General features: G+C 47.1%; 1 protein-coding gene across 1 annotated transcript in view; it reads right to left on the reverse strand.

Moving 5' to 3' along the window:
- The window catches only part of LOC132817340 (secretin receptor-like), a 73,858-nt gene that overhangs the window by 15,821 nt on the left and 39,528 nt on the right, over window positions 1-18,509 (reverse strand). The window contains exon 10 of the mRNA XM_060827748.1: window positions 13,235-13,326. Coding sequence (XP_060683731.1) covers window positions 13,235-13,326 — 92 coding nt within the window. The remainder of the gene's footprint in view (window positions 1-13,234; window positions 13,327-18,509) is intronic.

The following is an 18,509-nucleotide window of genomic DNA, read 5'->3' on the forward strand; positions in this document are numbered from 1 at the left end:
GCAGTGTCTCTTAATGTCTACCGCCCAATGGCTCTGACCTCCATAATCATGAAGTGTTTTGAGAAATTAATCATGGCTCACATCAACTTTAGGCAAAAGTGAGGACTGCAGATGCTGCAGAAAGCCCTTCATCAGGAATGAAGGCAGGGAGCCTCCAGGGTGGAGAGATAAATGGGAGGATGGTTGGGCTGGGGAGAAGCTAGCCAACAGTACAATAGATTACTTACAGTGTGGAAACAGGCCCTTCAGCCCAACAAGTCCATTCCGACCCGCCGAAGCCCAATCTACCTAGACCCATTCTCCTACACCTAACACCACAGGCAATTTAGCATGGCCAATTCACCTAACCTGCACGTTTTTGGACTGTGGGAGGAAACCGGAACACCCAGAGGAAACCCACGCAGACACAGAGAGAATATGCATACTCCACACAGTTAGTTGCCTGAGGCGGGAATTGAACCCGGGTCTCTGGCGCTGTCAGGCAGCAGTGCTAATCACAGTGCCACCGTGCTGCCCAGTATAGGTGGATGGAGGTGGAGATGAAGGTGATAAGTCAGAGAGGAGGGTGGAGCAGATAGGTGGGAGGGAAAATTGGCAGGTAGGACAGGTCATGAGGATGATGCTGAGCTGAAAGGTTGGAACTGGGTAAGGTGGGGGTAGGGGAAATGAGGAAACTGGTGAAGTTCACATTGATGCCCTGGGGTTGAAGTGTTCCGAGGCAGAAGATGAGGCGTTCTTCCTCCAGGTGTCGGGTGGTGAGGGAGTGGCAGTGGAGGAGGCCTAAGACCTGCATGTCCTCAGCAGAGTGGGAGGGGAATTTGAAATGATGGTGTATGGAGCAGTGGGGTTGATTGTGCTGGTGTCCTGGAGATGTTCTCTAAAGCACTCACCGAGAAGGCGTCCTGTCTCCCCAGTGTAAACAAGACCGCATCGGGAGCAACAGATACAATAAATATCTGTTGCACGTCCACCAATGTCATTTATTTTATCCAAACATAGGTCTCTGCTCCATCTTCTGCAACTGGATCCTCAACTTCCTGACCCACAGACCACAACCAGTGAGAATAGTCAACAACACCTCAACAATAAGATCCAGCATCAGCACCCCACAAAGCTATGTTCTCAGCCCCTTACTATTTTCCCTATACACGCACAACTGTGTGACCAAATTCCATGCCAACTCCATCTATAAGTTCGCTGATGACTCCACCATTGTAGGCCGGATCTCAGACAATGATGAAACAGAATACAGGAAAGAGACTGAATGCTTGGTGGCATGTTGTAACAATGTTAATGTTGAATCTTGACCTCCTCCAAAGCTCCTATCATCACTTATCACAGGGGCCATACTTCAGCCAATTTGCTTCACTCCACATGATATCAAGAAATGATTAGAGGCACCGGATACTGCATAGACTATGGGCTTTGACAACATTCTTGGAATAGTACTGAAAATCTGTACTTCCTGCACTCCTCGCCAAGCTGTCCCAGTATGGGTATACTAAAGGCGCTTAGCCAACAAAGTGATTAATTGCCTAAGTATATCCTGTATGCAAAACAAAGGGAAAAAATCCAGTCAATTACCACCAATCCATCCACTCTCAATGATGAATAAAATGATGAAAGGCTTCATCAACAGTGCTATCAAACAGCACTTGCTCAGCAATAACCTGCTCATTAATGCTCAGTTTTGGTTCAATCATGGTCACTCAGCTCCTGACCTCAGTATGGCTTTGGTTCGATCATGGACAAAAGAGTTGAACATGAGGTAAAAAGTAAAGGTGACTGCCTTGACAACAAGGCAGCCTTTAATCAAGTCTGGTGTCAAAGGGAGCCCTATCAAAAACAGAGTTAATGGTAATCAAGGAGAAAATGCTGCACTGGTTGGAGTCATACCAAGGTCAAAGAAAGATGGAGAAAGTAAGGACTGCGTATACTGGAGATCAGAGTGAAAAAGTGTGGTGCTGGTAAAGCACAGCCAGTTAGGCAGCATACAAGGAGCAGGAAAGTTGACGTTGCAAGCATAAGTCCTTCATCAAGAATGTCTGATGAAGAGCTTATGCTCAAAACGTTGACTCCTGCTCCTCGAATGCTGCCTGACTGGCTGTGCTTTTCCAGCATCACACTTTTTAACTCAAAGGCAGATGGAGTCTATTGGGGGTCATTCATCTCAGCTCCAGAGCATCTCTGCAGGAGTTCCTCAGGTTTGTATCTTATTACATCTTCAGCTGCTTTATCAAGGCTCTTACCTTCTTCATAAAGTCAGATGTGGGATGCTCGCTGACAGCTGAACAATGTTCAGCACCATTCACGATTCCACAGACACTGAAGCATAACAAGCCAAAATCCAACAAACCTAGACAATATCTAGGCTTGAGCTGATAAGTTACATTTATTGGTGAGGTAATGGACAAGTGATATAAGCACTACAGTATTAATCCAGAGACTCAGACAATGTTCTGGAGACTCAGGTTTGAATCCTGCCATGGTAGGTAGTGGAATTTAAAGCCAATAAAAATCTGAAATTACAAATCTAATGATGACCATAAATCCATGTTGATTGTTGGAAAAACTCACCTGGCTCACCAATGTCCTTCAGAAAAGGAAATCTACATTCTTTATCGGGTCTGGCTTACACATCAGCCACCAGACCTACAGCAATGTGGTTAATTCTTAACTGACTTCTGGGCAACTAGGGATGAGTAATGTTATGAAGTTTGAGGCATGTACTGTACTTTTAAGAGAGATATAGACTGCTGTTCTGAACTGAGAGTTTACAGGCACTTATGTATATGAGTAAATGGCAATCTCAGAATGTACTTGTAAATTGAAAATATGTAACATTTAGCTATGAAATGCATACCTGAGTTTTGGTTGCTATTTTGACAACAGTCGGCTTTAACCAATCGTTTTAAGTTATGCCCCAAGATACTAAAACCCAATCCAGTTTGAATTTATTGTTTTGCCAACATTGAACAAAAGAGGATGATCTAATGAAGAGGAGAGGAAGAAAATGCAGATATTTTGAAAAGAGACCAACTGTGGTAGAGACAGAAATGCAAGGAGATGACCCAGGGAAATCCTCAGCAGAAGAAGAAAGACACAGAAGACAGCAGCTGTGTAGTTTTGAAATTAAGCTGATGTAAGTTTAAAAAGTGTCTTATTGGAACAGTATATTGTTAGAGAGTTGGGGACAGATTGAAGCATTTAAGAGAAAGGGGGCTTAGAGTTGTGAATAGTTGTTTAATGTTCACTTTTAGAGTTAAAAAATAAAGTGATGTTATTTTCTGTAAATAGTGAAATTTGGAAGCTCTCTGTCACTCATATTTTAACAGAATACAAGGCAAAGTGAGCTTTTCTGGTTGTTTGGTTTAATTAACAGAGGGTTCACTGCCGTGTCATAACAGTAATAAATGATGTAGGAGAAAGTGAGGACTGCAGATGCTGGAGATCAGAGCTGAAAAGAGCAGCAGGTCAGGCAGCATCCAAGGAGCAGGAGAATCGACGTTTCGGACATGAGCCCTTCTTCAGGAATGAGGAAAGTGTGCCAAGCAGGCTAAGATAAAAGGTAGGGAGGATGGATTTGTGGGAGGGGTGTTGGAAATGCGATAGGTGGAAGGAGGTTAAGGTGAGGGTGAGAAGGTAAGGGTGATAGGCTGGGAGTGGGAGTGGGGGCGGAGAGGTCAGGAAGAAGATTGTAGGTTAGGAAGGTGGTGCTGAGTTCGAGGGTTGGGACTGAGACAAGGTGGGGGGTGGGGAAATGAGGAAACTGGAGAAGTCTGAGTTCATCCCTTGTGGTTGGAGGGTTCCTAGGCGGAAGATGAGGCGCTCTTCCTCCAGGCGTCGTATTGCCATGGTCTGGTGATGGAGGAGGCCAAGGACCTGCAAGTCCTTGGTGGAGTGGGAGGGGGAGTTGAAGTGTTGAGCCACGGGGTGGTTGGGTTGGTTGGTCCGGGTGTCCCAGAGGTGTTCTCTGAAATGTTCCACAAGTAGGCGGCCTGTCTTCCCAATATAGAGGAGGCCACATCGGGTGAAGCAGATTCAGTAAATGATGTGTGTGGAGGTGCAGGTGAATTTGTGGCAGATATGGAAGGATCCCTTGGGCCTTGGAGGGAAGTAAGGGGGGAGATGTGGGCACAAGTTTTGCATTTCTTGTGGTTGCAGGGGAAGGTGCCGAGAGTGGAGGTTGATTTGGTGGGGGGTATGGACCTGACGAAGGAGTCACGGAGGGAGTGGTATTTTTGGAACGCTGATAGGGGAGGGGAGGGAAATATATCCCTGGTGGTGGGGTCCGTTTGGAGGTGGCGGAAATGGCAACGCATGATACGATGTATATGGAGGTTGGTGGGGTGGTAGGTGAGGACCAGTGGGGTTCTGTCCTGGTGGCGATTGGAGGGGCAGGGCTCAGGGGCAGAGGAGCAGGAAGTAGAGGAGATGTGGTGGAGAGCATCGTCGACCACGTCTGGGGAGAAATTGTGGTCTTTGAAGAAAGAGGCCACCTGGGTTGTTCGGTTTTGGAACTGGTCCTCCTGGGAGCAGATGCGGCGGAGGTGAAGGAATTGGGAATATGGGATGGTGTTTTTACAGGGGGCAGGGTGGGAGGAGGTGTAGTCTAGGTAGCTGTGGGAGTTGGTCGGTTTATAGTAAATGGAAACCAAAGGAGTAGCCATGGGCATCTGCATGGGCCCCAGCTATGCCTGCCTCTTCGTAGGATATGTGGAACAGTCCATCTTCCGCAGCTACACTGACACCACCCCCGACCTTTTCCTCCTCTACATCGATGACTGTATCGGCGCTGCCTCGTGCTCCCACAAGGAGGTTGAACGGTTCATCCACTTTACTAACACCTTCCACCCTGACCTCAAATTTACCTGGACCGTCTCAGACTCCTCCCTTCCCTTCCTAGACCTCTCCATTTCTATCTCGGGCGACTGAATCAAGACGACATTTACTATAAACCGACCAACTCCCACAGCTACCTAGACTACACCTCTTCCCACCCTGCCCCCTGTAAAAATGCCATCCCATATTCCCAATTCCTTCGTCTCCGCCGCACCTGCTCCCAGGAGGACCAGTTCCAATACCGAACAACCCAGATGGCCTCTTTCTTCAAAGACCGCAATTTCCCCCCAGATGTGGTCGACAATGCTCTCCACCGCATCTCCTCCCCTTCCTGCTCCTCTGCCCTTGAGCCCTGCCCCTCCAATCGCCACCAGGACAGAACCTCACTGGTCCTCACCTACCACCCCACCAATCTCCATATACATCGTATCATGCGTTGCCATTTCCGCCACCTCCAAACTGACCCCACCACCAGAGATATATTTCCCTCCCCTCTCCTATCAGTGTTCCGAAAAGACCACTCCCTCTGTGACTTCCTCGTCAGGTCCACACCCCCCACTAACCCAACCTCCGCTCCTCTGCAACCGCAAGAAATGCAAAACTTGCGCCCACACCTTCCCCCTTACTTCCCTCCAAGGCCCCAAGGGATCCGTCCATATGTGCCACAAATTCACCTGCACCTCCACACACATCATTTACTGCATCTGCTTCACCCGATGTGGCCTCCTCTATATTGGGGAGACAGGCCGCCTACTTGTGGAACGTTTCAGAGAACACCTCTGGGACACCCGGACCAATCAACCCAACCACCCCGTGACTCAACACTTCAACTCCCCATCCCACTCCATCAAAGACATGCAGGTCCTTGGCCTCTTCCATCGCCAGACCATGGCAACACGACACCTGGAGGAAGAGCGCCTCATCTTCCGCCTAGGAACCCTCCAACCACAAAGGATGAACTCAAACTTCTCCAGTTTCCTCATTTCCCCACCCCCCATCTTGTCTCAGTCCCAACCCTCGAACTCAGCACCATCTTCCTAACCTGCAATCGTCTTCCTGACCTCTCCGCCCCCACCCCCACTCCCGGCCTATCACCCTCACCTATCACCCTCACCTTAACCTCCTTCCACCTATCGCATTTCCAACGCTCCTCCCCCAAGTCCCTCCACCCTACCTTTTATCTTAGCCTGCTTGGCACACTTTCCTCATTCCCGAAGGGCTCATGCCTGAAACGTCGATTCTCCTGCTCCTTGGATGCAGCCTGACCTGCTGCGCTTTTCCAGCAACACATTTTCAGTAATAAATGATGGCCTAGCAAGTGATGCCATCCTGTGAATGAATTAAAAAAATGTGCCACATAAGTTCTCGGCAACGGTTATCTCCAACAAGAGTGAATTTAACCATTTCCCTTGATATTCAATGACATTATCAATACTGAATCCCATATTATCAATGTTCCAGGGGTTACCATTGGCCAGAAACTACAGACAACACTTTCCCCCCATCTACAAGGCACAAGTCAGGAGGATATGGACTATTCTCTATTTGCCTGGATGAGTGCAGCTCCAACAACACTCAGGAAGCGTGATACCATTCAGATCAAACCAGCCTGCTTGACTGGCTCCACATTTACAAATATACAGTTCCTCCCTAACTAACTCACACTGGCAGAATAGTGTACCATCTACAATATACAATGTACTTATACGTTCTTCTGCCAGTTCTTTGTTACCCATTACAACTTCACCAGCCTCATTTTCCATGGATTCAATGCCCACTCTTGCCTCTCTTTTATATATCTGAAAAAAAAACATTCTTGCAATCCTCTTTTATATTATCAAGTAGCTTTCCCTCATTTTTCACCTTCTCCCCATTTTCTGCTTTTTTTGTTACCCTCTGCAGGTTTTTAACAGCTTCCTTTGGTTTCCTACTAATCTTTGCCACACTGCATGCTTGCCCTTTTACTTCTATGCTATCTCTGGCTTCCCTTGTCACTCATGGTTGCCTTGTCCTTCCCTTTAGTATGTTTCTTCTTCCATGGGATGCATTTCTGCTGTGCCTCCTCATTACCCCCAGATACTCCCCCCATTGCTGATCTATTATCTTCCTTGCTGGGCTCCCCTTCCAATCAGTGACCATGTCTTTCTAGCTACCATTACTCAATTATAATTTTGTTACATCCAATTCCAGCTTCTCCTTCTCAAACTGTAGGGTAAGTTCCATCATATTATTGTCACTGCCCCCTCGGGCTTTTTTTTTACTTTAGCTCTCTAATCAAGTCTGTCTCATTACACATTTCCAAGTCTAGAATTACTTGTACCACAAGCTGCTCCAAACTAAAGTCTCATAAGCTTTACATAGATTCCTTTCCTTGAGATCTGCTACCAGCCTGATTTTCCCAGTCCACCAGCTTATTTAAGTCCCTCATGTCTTTTCTATCTGCTGAATTGTTTCTTCCCCACATTCTGAATACTGCGAGGAGGCTTGTAGCTATTACCAAGTAATGAACTTACAGTTTTGCTGTGTTGTCACTTTCTTTTGTCCTAATCCTGGGCTTCAGTTTATCCTGTTAAAAACCTTACAACCTATGAACCAAAAATAAAACAAAAGGCAGCTCCTCCACTCTGCACCAAATTCCCACGTGTTTAAAATGGAGAAACAAAAGAAAGATTTATTCCCATTCTATTCCCATGTTGCCTTCAGCTTCCCTGAACAATAAACTGTGAAAGTGATCTCTCCTTCTGACAAGCAAAGTTGACTGATTTCACACTGTATGGAACTTACATTAATCTATACTATTATTTTTCTCTTCACATTTTTATAGAGGTTTGTACAGTCAGGTTTTATGTTCCTGTAAGTTGACTATCATTCTCTTGATCGAAACTGATCCCAATCCTCAGGCTTGCTGTTTTTTTTCTGGCAATTTTATATCTGTCCTCTTCACATCCATGGCTATCCTTAATTTCATTTGTGAGCCATGGTTGAGCCACCTTTGCTGTTTAATTTTTGTGCAAAATGGAAATTGTAATTCACAAAAATGCTAATTAAATATTTGACATTGCCTAGCCACCGCCAACCCTTTTAACATAGAAACATAGAAACATAGAAAATTATAGCGCAGTACAGGCCCTTTGGCCCTTGATGTTGCGCCGATCCAAGCCCACCTAACCTACACTAGCCCACTTTCCTCCATATGCCTATTCAATGCCCATAAAGAGGGAGAGTCCACCACTGTTACTGGCAGGGCATTCCATGAACTCACGACTCGCTGAGTAAAGAATCTACCCCTAATGTCTGTCCTATACCTACCACCCCTTAATTTAAAGCTATGCCCCCTCGTAATATCTGACTCCATACGTGGAAAAAGGTTCTCATGGTCAACCCTATTTAAACCCCTAATCATCTTGTACACCTCTATCAAGTCACCCCTAAACCTTCTTTTCTCCAATGAAAACAGCCCCAAGTGCCTCAGCCTTTCCTCATACGATCTTCCTACCATACCAGGTAATATCCTGGTAAACCTCCTCTGCACCTGTTCCAGTGCCTCCACATCCTTCCTATAGTATGGCGACCAAAACTGCACACAATACTCCAGATGTGGCTGCACCAGAGTCTTATACAACTACAACATGACCTCAGGACTCCGGAACTCAATTCCTCTACCAGTAAAAGCCAGTACACCATATTCCTTCTTCACAGCACTATTTACCTGGGTGGCAACTTTCAGAGATCTGTGTACATGGACACCAAGATCCCTCTGCTCATCCACACTACTAAGTATCCGACCATTAGCCCAGTACTCCATCTTCTTGTTACTCTTACCAAAGTGAATCACTTCACACTTACCTACATTGAACTCCATTTGCCACCTTTCTGCCCAGCTCTGCAGCTTATCTACATCCCGCTGTAACCTGCCACATCCTTCCTCACTGTCAACAACTCCACCGACTTTTGTATCATCCGCAAACTTGCTCACCCAACCTTCTAGCCCCTCCTCCAGGTCATTTATAAAAATGGCAAACAGCAATGGTCCCAAAACAGATCCTTGCGGAACACCACTGGTAACTGCATTCCAAAATGAAACTTTACCATCAACTACTACCCTCTGTCTTCTTCCAGCCAGCCAATTCCTAATCCAAATTTCCAACTCCCCCTCAATGCCATACCTCCGTATTTTTTGCAGTAGCCTACCATGGGGAACCTTATCAAACGCCTTACTAAAATCCATATACACCACATCAACCGCTTCACCCTCGTCCACCTCCTTAGTCACCTTCTCAAAGAATTCAATAAGGTTTGTGAGACACGACCGGGCCTTCACAAAACCATGCTGACTATCCTTGATCACATTATTCCTATCCAGATGTTCATAAATCCTATCCCTTACAATTCTCTCTAAGACTTTGCCCACAACAGAGGTAAAACTCACCGGCTTATAGTTACTAGGATTATCCCTACTCCCCTTCTTGAACAAGGAAACCACATTTGCTATCCTCCAGTCTTCTGGCACTATTCCTGTAGACAACGAGGACATAAAAATCAAGGCCAATGGCTCTGCAATCTCCTCCCTTGCTTCCCAGAGAATTCTAGGATAAATGCCATCAGGCCCAGGGGACTTATCTACATTCACCATTTCCAGAATTTCCAACACCTCTTCCCTACATATCTCAAAGCCATCCATTCTAATTAATTGTGATTCAATATTCACATCAGCAACAATGTCCTGTTCCTGAGTGAATACTGACAAAAAGTATTCATTCAGTGTCTCCCCAATTTCTTCAGCCTCCACACGCAACTTCCCACTACTATCCTTGACGAGAGCTATTGCTACCCTAGTCATCCTTTTATTCTTGACATACCTATAGAAAGCCTTTGGGTTTTCCCTAATCCTATCAACCAAGGACTTTTCATGTCCCCTCCTTGCTGCTCTTAGCTGTCTCTTTAGATCCTTCCTGGCTACGTTATAACTCTCAATCGCCCCAATTGAACGTTCACACTTCATCTTTACACAGGCCGCCCTCTTCACTTTAACAAGGGATTCCAATTCCTTATTAAACCACAGCTCCCTCACACGACTCTTTCCTCCCTGCCTGACAGGTACATACTTATCAAGGACACTCAATAGTTGTTCCTTGAACAAGCTCCACATATCGATTGCACCCTTCCCTTGAAGCCTACTTTTCCAAGCCACGCATCCTAAGTTATGCCTCACCGTATCATAATTTCCCTGCTCCCAGCTATAATTCTTGCCCTGTAGTGCACATTTATCCCTCTCCATCACTAGAGTAAAAGTCACCGAATTGTGGTCACTGTCCCCAAAGTGCTCACCTACCTCCAATTCTAACACCTGGCCTGGTTTGTTACCCAAAACCAAATCCAGTATGGCCTCACCTCTTGTTGGCCTGTCTACATATTGTGTCAGGAAACCCTCCTGCACACATTGGACAAACACCGACCCATCTAACATACTCAAGCTATAGCTTTCCCAGTCAATATCTGGAAAGTTAATGTCCCCCATACCAACCACCCTATTAATGTAACTCTTCTCCTGAATCATCCTCGTAATCCTTTCTTCTACGTCTCTACGACTATTAGGAGGCCTGTAGAAAACTCTTAACAGGGTGACCTCACCTTTCCTATTTCTAAGCTCAGCCCAAACTACCTCAGATGGCGAGTCTTCATCCATCGTCCTTTCCACTGCTGTAATACTATCTTTGACAAGCAATGCCACACCTCCCCCTCTTTTATCCCCACCTCTGACCCTACTAAAACATTTAAACCCTGGAACCTGCAGCAACCAATTTTGTCCCTTTTCTACCCATGTCTCCGTAATAGCCACAACATCGAACTCCCAAGTACCAACCCACACTGCAAGTTCACCTACCTTATTTTCAATACTTCTCGCATTGAAGTATCCACACTTCAAGCCACCTTCCTGTTTACAGGCACCCTCCTTCGAGATTGATGCCTGGTTCCTAACCTCCCTACACTCCAGGTCCTGCACCCTAAAACTACAGTCTAGGTTCCCTTGCCCCTGCAGAGTTAGTTTAAACCCCCCCGAAAGAGCACTAGCAAACCTCCCCCCAAGGATACTAGTGCCCCTCAGGTTCAGGTGTAGACCATCATGTTTATAGAGGTCCCACCTTCCCCAGAAAGAACCCCAGTTATCCAAAACCCCAGTTAGTAAGGTTCCCTATTCCATCTTTGACAATTTGCAACTTATTCCTTCATAGTTCCCTTTATTTAGATATGGGATGAAGAGTTTTGGATTTAACTACTCTCTCTCCATCTTCTATCATTATATGATAATTTGTCATTTTATTGTCACTCTTCCCCAACAGAGTGAAAAATGGGAAATGTCCTATTTTTTGTATTCTCTCACTGGACATCAAGTTAGTCATCCTGAGTATAACATCTTTACATCAATATACTTGCCTTAGCTTTGCCATTCTTCCTAAATTAAAGCATGGAAAACTGAGCACTATGATAGGAATTCTCCATCATAGTGAGTTAGCAGGCCAGGGCTGTAAGTTTGGCTGGAACTATGCTCGCTGCCCACCCTATTGGCTGTGTTTGCTAGCACTGCAACTGCAGGGTGCTAATGCACTCACAATGCAAGTGATATGTCTACTAGCAATGCAGAACAAGCTGCCTGAATCAAAAAAAATTCTTTTGCATTTCAATCAAGAATTATCAGGGAACCTCCCTTCCATATCAGACTCACTGCATTGGACATTTGAATAACTTTGCCTCTTTTTGAAAAAAAATCTCAGATTTATTAAGTGCAAAACTGTTGATCCAGTGGAGGTCTCAAAAAAGACCCCTTGCAACCTCACTTGTCACCTCACTAGATGAAAAGCAAAATACTGCTGATGCTGGAAACCAGAAACAAATACAGACAATGCTGGAGAAAATGAATACCAGGTCACATTATTGGCAAGAGAATTTCATTTCACAGAGACCATGGGGCAGGAAGGTCTGAGTTCCAGCAGCAAAGGTGACGGGGCCGGTGCTTTCTGGTCCTCAGCAGCCCCTTTTCTCAATGTTGCATCCCACTGAGTGCCTTTGAATGATGGAAAGCCCATTGGGAGACCAACAGCATCCCTTGCTGCTTTTGCTGTCATGCCCATTGCATATTGGCAGGCTGCCTGGCATTGGGGTTAAAATACCAGTGGTGTGGAATAAGCCATTAAATGCCCACTTGGTAGTCTTGATGGCACAATAGTTAGCACTGCTGCCTCGCAGCACCAGGGACTCAGGTTCAATCCTAGCCTAAGGTGACTGTCTGTCTCTGTGTGTCTGCAGGGATTTCTTCTGGATGCTTCCATTTCCTCCCACAGTTCAAAGATGTGCAGGTTAGGTGGATTGGCCACGCTAAATTTTCCTGTAGTGAGCAGACTGGGTGGGTTAACTATGTCAAATGTGCATTTACAGGGATAGGGTGGGATGCTCATTGGAGGGTCGGTGCAAATCAATGGACTGAATGGCCTCTATCTGCAGTGTAAGGATTCTATGTATGTTTCGATGTATGTTTAAGGGCCTCATTTGACAATGGATCTGCACATCCACCCATGGGCCCTCCTATCCTTGAGTTAATTCTGGCAGAGGAAGTCTGATACAGTACTCTCCTCCCAAATGCCCTCCTCACCTCGAAATACACCTTGTGAAAGACCATAAAACGCCACCCAAAAATTCTCAGTTCTCATACCAATTTGTTATCATTTTCATTTCCTGTTTGTTCTGCACACAGTCAGTATTTTTTTAAACTTCTATATGTTAAAGAACTGGACACAACTCAGAATGGCAAACAGTATATGTTTAGGATAGAAGTAGGTACTGGGTTGGATTTTGCAGTACTATTATGTGGTACATTTTTAAATTTGTTCACAGGCTGTGGCAATTCCAGCATTTATTACCTCTAATTAACAGCATTAAAAGGGCAGTGGTAAGCCATCTTTCTGAATTGCTGCAGTGACTGCACTCCATGTGATGTGCGGACAGTCACAACACTGTTCTGTAGAGGATTCCAGGACTTTCACTTATCAGTGAGGAAGGAATGGTGGTGAATTTTCAAACTGGTATTCTGACTTGGAGGGGAACTTGCAGGTAATGGTATTCTTTTGTGCCTGAAGCCCTTTTGCATTTAAAAGGCAGAGATTGGAGGTTTGGAAGATGCTGTTGAAAGATCCTGAGTGAGTTGCTGCAGTGAATCTTGTGCTGGTGGTGGATAAAATGAAGCTGGGGAATGGGGGGGTGGGGGAGTCGGGGTGGGGGGTGGGGAGTGGGGGTGGGGGCGGAGCAGATTGCCAATCAAGCTCACTGACTTTTCCAAATCCACATTCAATTTCACATATACTTCAAATTAAAAGGGATGATAGGTATAATCACTTACCTGTACTGGTTTAAATCTTGTCCCACTGCATCTGGCATAATTAGTTTTTTCATTAATGTCCTAATGATGCGCACAAAGAGAATAAAGTTGATCTGTGAAATAGAATAAAAGTAAAGGTGTACATTTTAAAAGACAACATGGCACGTTGATAAAGCTTTTACAAAAATGTCTGTGATCATAGCTTTGTAAATATGTACCCGTAGCACAAAATATAGAAGCGTAACATCCATTTTCTGCAAGTCATCCAAGAGAGCCAAAAATTCCCAGTGAGTATAAACACTTTTGCAAATACAAGTCACACTGAATGTCATTTTGATGGGAACAGAAGCATTCATTAAAAATGATACCGAGCAGAGGTAATCATGTTAATCATTGTAAAATGCTGATTTGATACCAGTGCTGCCACTTTGAATCCCACTGCTCCATCTACCATCATCTCTTAACTTCTCATAACTGAATACACAGGAACATAGTAACTGGAGAACACCATTCAGCCCCTCAAGCCTTTTCCACCATTCAATGAGATCATGGCTGATATGTGGCCTAATTCCTGCCTTTGGTCCAAATACATGAATATCTTTATTTAATATCTTAAACAGAAAGAAAACACACACCTATGATATTTATTTGCTGAGTGATTTCAGATGATTTTATTTGTCTTTGACGCTTTTGATAATTCTTTCAAATTGCTAACATCTACAGGGAGCTGCGTGGTAACTGTTAAAAGAGATGAGTAAAAGGCTTCTGTGCAAACCATTCATTACTGGTAGGCTTTCTTTCTGGATTACAGCATGACTCAGAGAATGATCAGAGGATCAAACAGAACAAGAAGTGAAAGGAATAGTAGACGGAAGAAAGGCTGTTATTAAGAGATTATGTCAATCTAGTGGGTTCAGTGAGATTGTCTCTTAGCTGAAGCTTCTTAAGGAACTACGTTGTAGAATGTCTTCTCTGAAATCTACCAGCTGTAAAGCATACGCTACATTGTCAGTGTAGCTTTTCAGTGTCTGGCTTCTTCCAGTCTGGAAAGGGAATACTTGTAATATCTCATAGTTTGCTGTCTGTAAAAGAGATCACTAACATTCTGAATATGCACTTCATTTCAATCCTCCTTTCCAGAGAGAAGAAATCACCTGGGTTTAAGAGGAATGCAGGTTTTCCCATGGTATAGGGTGTTGCTACTTGTTGCATAGACATCACTCATTGGGCACTGCAAACTCTGCGATGTACCACAAAATAAAAAGAATTGCATTCCCTCAGTGACCTGCTGGATGGTGTGGATAAATCTAACGTTATCTACTTTGGTATTAAAAATAGGAATGCAGATAATGATTTGAATGCCTGTAAATTGAGAGAGAGGAATGTTCAATGAGACCTGTGTGTCCTTGAGCACCGTCACTGAAAGTAAGTGTGGGTGCAGCAAGAAGGCAGACTGATGTTGGCCTCTATGGCAAGAAGATTTGAGTACAGGAACAAGGATGTCTTGCTGCAATTACAGAGGGCATTGGTGAGGCCAAACCTGGAATATTATGTGCTGTTTTGGTCTTCTTATCTGAGGATGGCTGTTCTTGCTATAGAGAGAGTGCAGCAAAGGTTCACCAAATTGATTCTTGAGATGGCAGGACTGATGCATAAGGAAGAATTAAGCCAATTAGGATTGCAGTCACTGGAGTTTAAAAAAATGAAGGGGGATCTCACCTAAAACATTCTAACAGGATTAGACAGGTGAGACGCATGTTCTCGATGGTAGAGCAGTCCTGATCCATGGATCATAGTTTAAGGATAATGGGTAAACCTTTTAGTACTGAGATGAGGAGAAATTTCTTCACCCTGAGTGGTGAGTCTGTGGAATAGACTACAACAGAAAATGGCTGAAAATGTGTTGCTGGTTAAAGCACAGCAGGTTAGGCAGCATCCAAGGAATAGGAAATTCGACGTTTCAGGCATAAGCCCTTCATCAGGAATGAGGAGAGTGTGCCAAGCAGGCTAAGATAAAAGGTAGGGAGGAGGGACTTGGGGGAGGGGCGATGGAGATGTGATAGGTGGAAGGAGGTCAAGGTGAGGGTGATAGGCCGGAGTGGGGTGGGGGCGGAGAGGTCAGGAAGAAGATTGCAGGTTAGGAGGGCGGTGCTGAGTTGAGGGAACCGACTGAGACAAGGTGGGGGGAGGGGAAATGAGGAAACTGGAGAAATCAGAGTTCATTCCTTGTGGTTGGAGGGTTCCCAGGCGGAAGATGAGGCGCTCCTCCTCCAGCTGTCGTGTTGTTATGTTCTGCCGGGGAGGAGTCCAAGGACCTGTATGTCCTCGGTGGAGTGGGAGGGAGAGTTAAAGTGTTGAGCCACAGGGTGGTTGGGTTGGTTGGTCCGGGCATCCCAGAAGTGTTCTCTGAAGCGTTCCGCAAGTAAGCGGCCCGTCTCCCCAATATAGAGGAGGCCACATCGGGTGCAGCGGATGCAATAGATGATGTGTGTGGAGGTACAGGTGAACTTACGGCGGAGATGGAAGGATCCCTTGGGGCCTTGGAGGGAAGTGAGGGAGGAGGTGTGGGCGCAAGTTTTACATTTCCTGCAGTTGCAGGGGAAGGTGCCGGGAGTGGAGGTTGGGTTGGTGGGGGGGTGTGGACCTGACGAGGGAGTCACGAAGGGAGTGGTCTTTGCGGAACGCTGATAGGGGAGGGGAGGGGAAATATATCCCTGGTGGTGGGGTCCGTTTGGAGGTGGCGGAAATGACGGCGGATGATACGTTGTATACGGAGGTTGGTGGGGTGGTAGGTGAGAACCAGTGGGATTCTGTCTTGGTGGCGGTTGGAGGAGCGGGGCTCAAGGGCGGAGGAGCGGGAAGTGGAGGAGATGTGGTGGAGGGCATCGTCGATCACGTCTGGGGGGAATCTGCGGTCCTTGAAGAAGGAGGCCATCTGGGCTGTGCGGTGTTGGAACTGGTCCTCCTGGGACCAGATGCGGCGGAGACAAAGGAATTGGTAATATGGGATGGAGTTTTTACAGGGGGGCAGGGTGGGAGGAGGTGTAGTCCAGGTAGCTGTGGGAGTCAGTCGGTTTATAGTAGATGTCTGTGTTGAGTCGGTCGCCCGAGATAGAAATGAAAAGGTCTAGGAAGGGGAGGGAGGAGTCTGAGACAGTCCAGGTGAATTTGAGGTCGGGATGGAAGGTGTTAGTAAAGTTGATGAACTGTTCAACCTCCTCCTGGGAGCACGAGGCAGCGCCAATACAGTCATCGATGTAGCGGAGGAAAAGGTGGGGGGTGGTGCCAGTGTAGTTGCGGAAGATGGACTGTTCCACATATCCTACGAAGAGACAGGTATAGCTGGGGCCCATGCGGGTGCCCATGGCAACTCCTTTAGTTTGGAGGAAGTGGGAGGATTGAAAAGAGAAGTTATTCAGGGTGAGGACCAGTTCAGTCAGTCGAAGGAGGGTGTCAGTGGAAGGGTACTGGTTGGTGCGGCGGGAAAGGAAGAAGCGGAGGGCTTTGAGTCCTTCGTGATGGGAGATGGAGGTGTACAGGGACTGGATGTCCATCGTGAAAATAAGGCATTGGGGACCGGGGAAGCGAAAATCCTGGAGGAGGTGGAGGGCGTGGGTGGTGTCCCGAACGTAGGTGGGGAGTTCTTGGACTAAAGGAGACAGAACCGTGTCGAGGTATGCGGAGATGAGTTCGGTGGGGCAGGAGCAGGCTGAGACAATGGGTCGGCCGGGGCAGTCAGGTTTGTGGATTTTGGGCAGGAGGTAGAAACGGGCGGTGCGGGGTTGTGGGACTATGAGGTTGGAGGCGGTGGATGGGAGATCCCCTGAGGTGATGAGGTTATGGATGGTCTGGGAGATGATGGTTTGGTGGTGGGAGGTGGGGTCGTGGTCAAGGGGGCGATAAGAGGAGGCGTTTGCGAGCTGGCGTTTGGCCTCAGCGGTATAAAGGTTGGTGCGCCAAACTACTACCGCGCCTCCCTTGTCTGCCGGTTTGATGGTGAGGTTGGGGTTGGAGCTGAGGGAGTGGAGGGCTGCACGTTCTGAGGGTGAGAGGTTGGAGTGGGTGAGAGGGGTGGACAGGTCGAGTCGGTTAATGTCGCGGCGGCAGTTGGCTATAAATAGATCAAGGGCGGGTAAGAGGCCAGCACGGGGTGTCCAGGTGGATGGGGTGCGTTGGAGGCTGGAGAAGGGGTCGTCAGAGGGTGGGCGGGAGTCTTGGTTGTGAAAGTAGGCACGGAGGCGAAGGCGGCGGAAGAATTGTTCAATATCTCGCCGCGTGTTGAACTCATTAATCCGAGGGCGGAGGGGAATGAAGGTGAGGCCCCTGCTGAGGACTGATCTTTCATCCTCAGAGAGGGGGAGGTCTGGAGGGATGGTGAAGATCCGGCATGGCTGGGAGCTAGGACCTAGTGTGGGACTGGAGCTGGGGGTGGGGGCGGGGATAGGGGTGGGGACAGAGATCGACGTAGGGGCGGGGTTAGACGTGGTGACGTTGCTCGGTGTGGGGGCAGGGTCAAGCGTGGGGGCGGGGTCATGCATCATGACGGAAATAAGCGTGGGAGCGGGGTTATGTGTGGTGGCGAAAGTCGGCGTGGGGGCGGGGTTACGTGTAGTGACGAAAGACAGCGTGGGGGTGGAGAAACCTGAGGCGTGTGGTCCTGCAGGTTAGTGATGTCAGTGGGGGCGGAAGTGGCTGCGGCGACGGCAACCGAAGGGGCGGAAATGGTTGTGGCGACGAAAGAACCGTAGTCATTCCCGGTAGCCGTGGGGGTCGCGAGTCCGTCGGCGATCTTCCTGGCGATCGTGGAAGCGGTTGTCTGTGCGGTGATCACCGGGGCGGTTGTTTGGGCAGCGATCGCGGAGGCTCCGAGGTCGGTGGGTGCGGAAGTGACGTCACGGTCGGCAGCGGCCGTTGGTGCCGCGGGCACTGTAGCGGCCACATGTGTAATGGCGTTCGACAGGCCGATAGAAGATTCTGGAACAGTTGAGGAACCACAAGTGTGGGGGTAAGTACATGAAAGTTTTCGGTACTTACTGTCTTTAATTTCTGATATGGCTAGGAAGAACTGTTTGTTTAGTGTGTGGATTCTTCTGTAGATGAAGAACAGCAGAGGTCCTTTGCAGGTCTGTGAGAGTGTGGTCCTGAGCTGGGGTAGGGCTGATTGCAGGGAATGTAGGTAGCGACGCATGGCTGCAAGGGTGGAGCGGAGGATCCGGAGGGAGGTCTGATGCTGGAGGCTTCGGATTTGTTGTAGGTACAGGTTGTCCTGGTTGGGTCCAAATTTTGTTGGTTGGAA

Source organism: Hemiscyllium ocellatum, chromosome 7 (assembly GCF_020745735.1).
Source record: "Hemiscyllium ocellatum isolate sHemOce1 chromosome 7, sHemOce1.pat.X.cur, whole genome shotgun sequence".
Lineage (NCBI taxonomy): Eukaryota > Metazoa > Chordata > Chondrichthyes > Orectolobiformes > Hemiscylliidae > Hemiscyllium > Hemiscyllium ocellatum.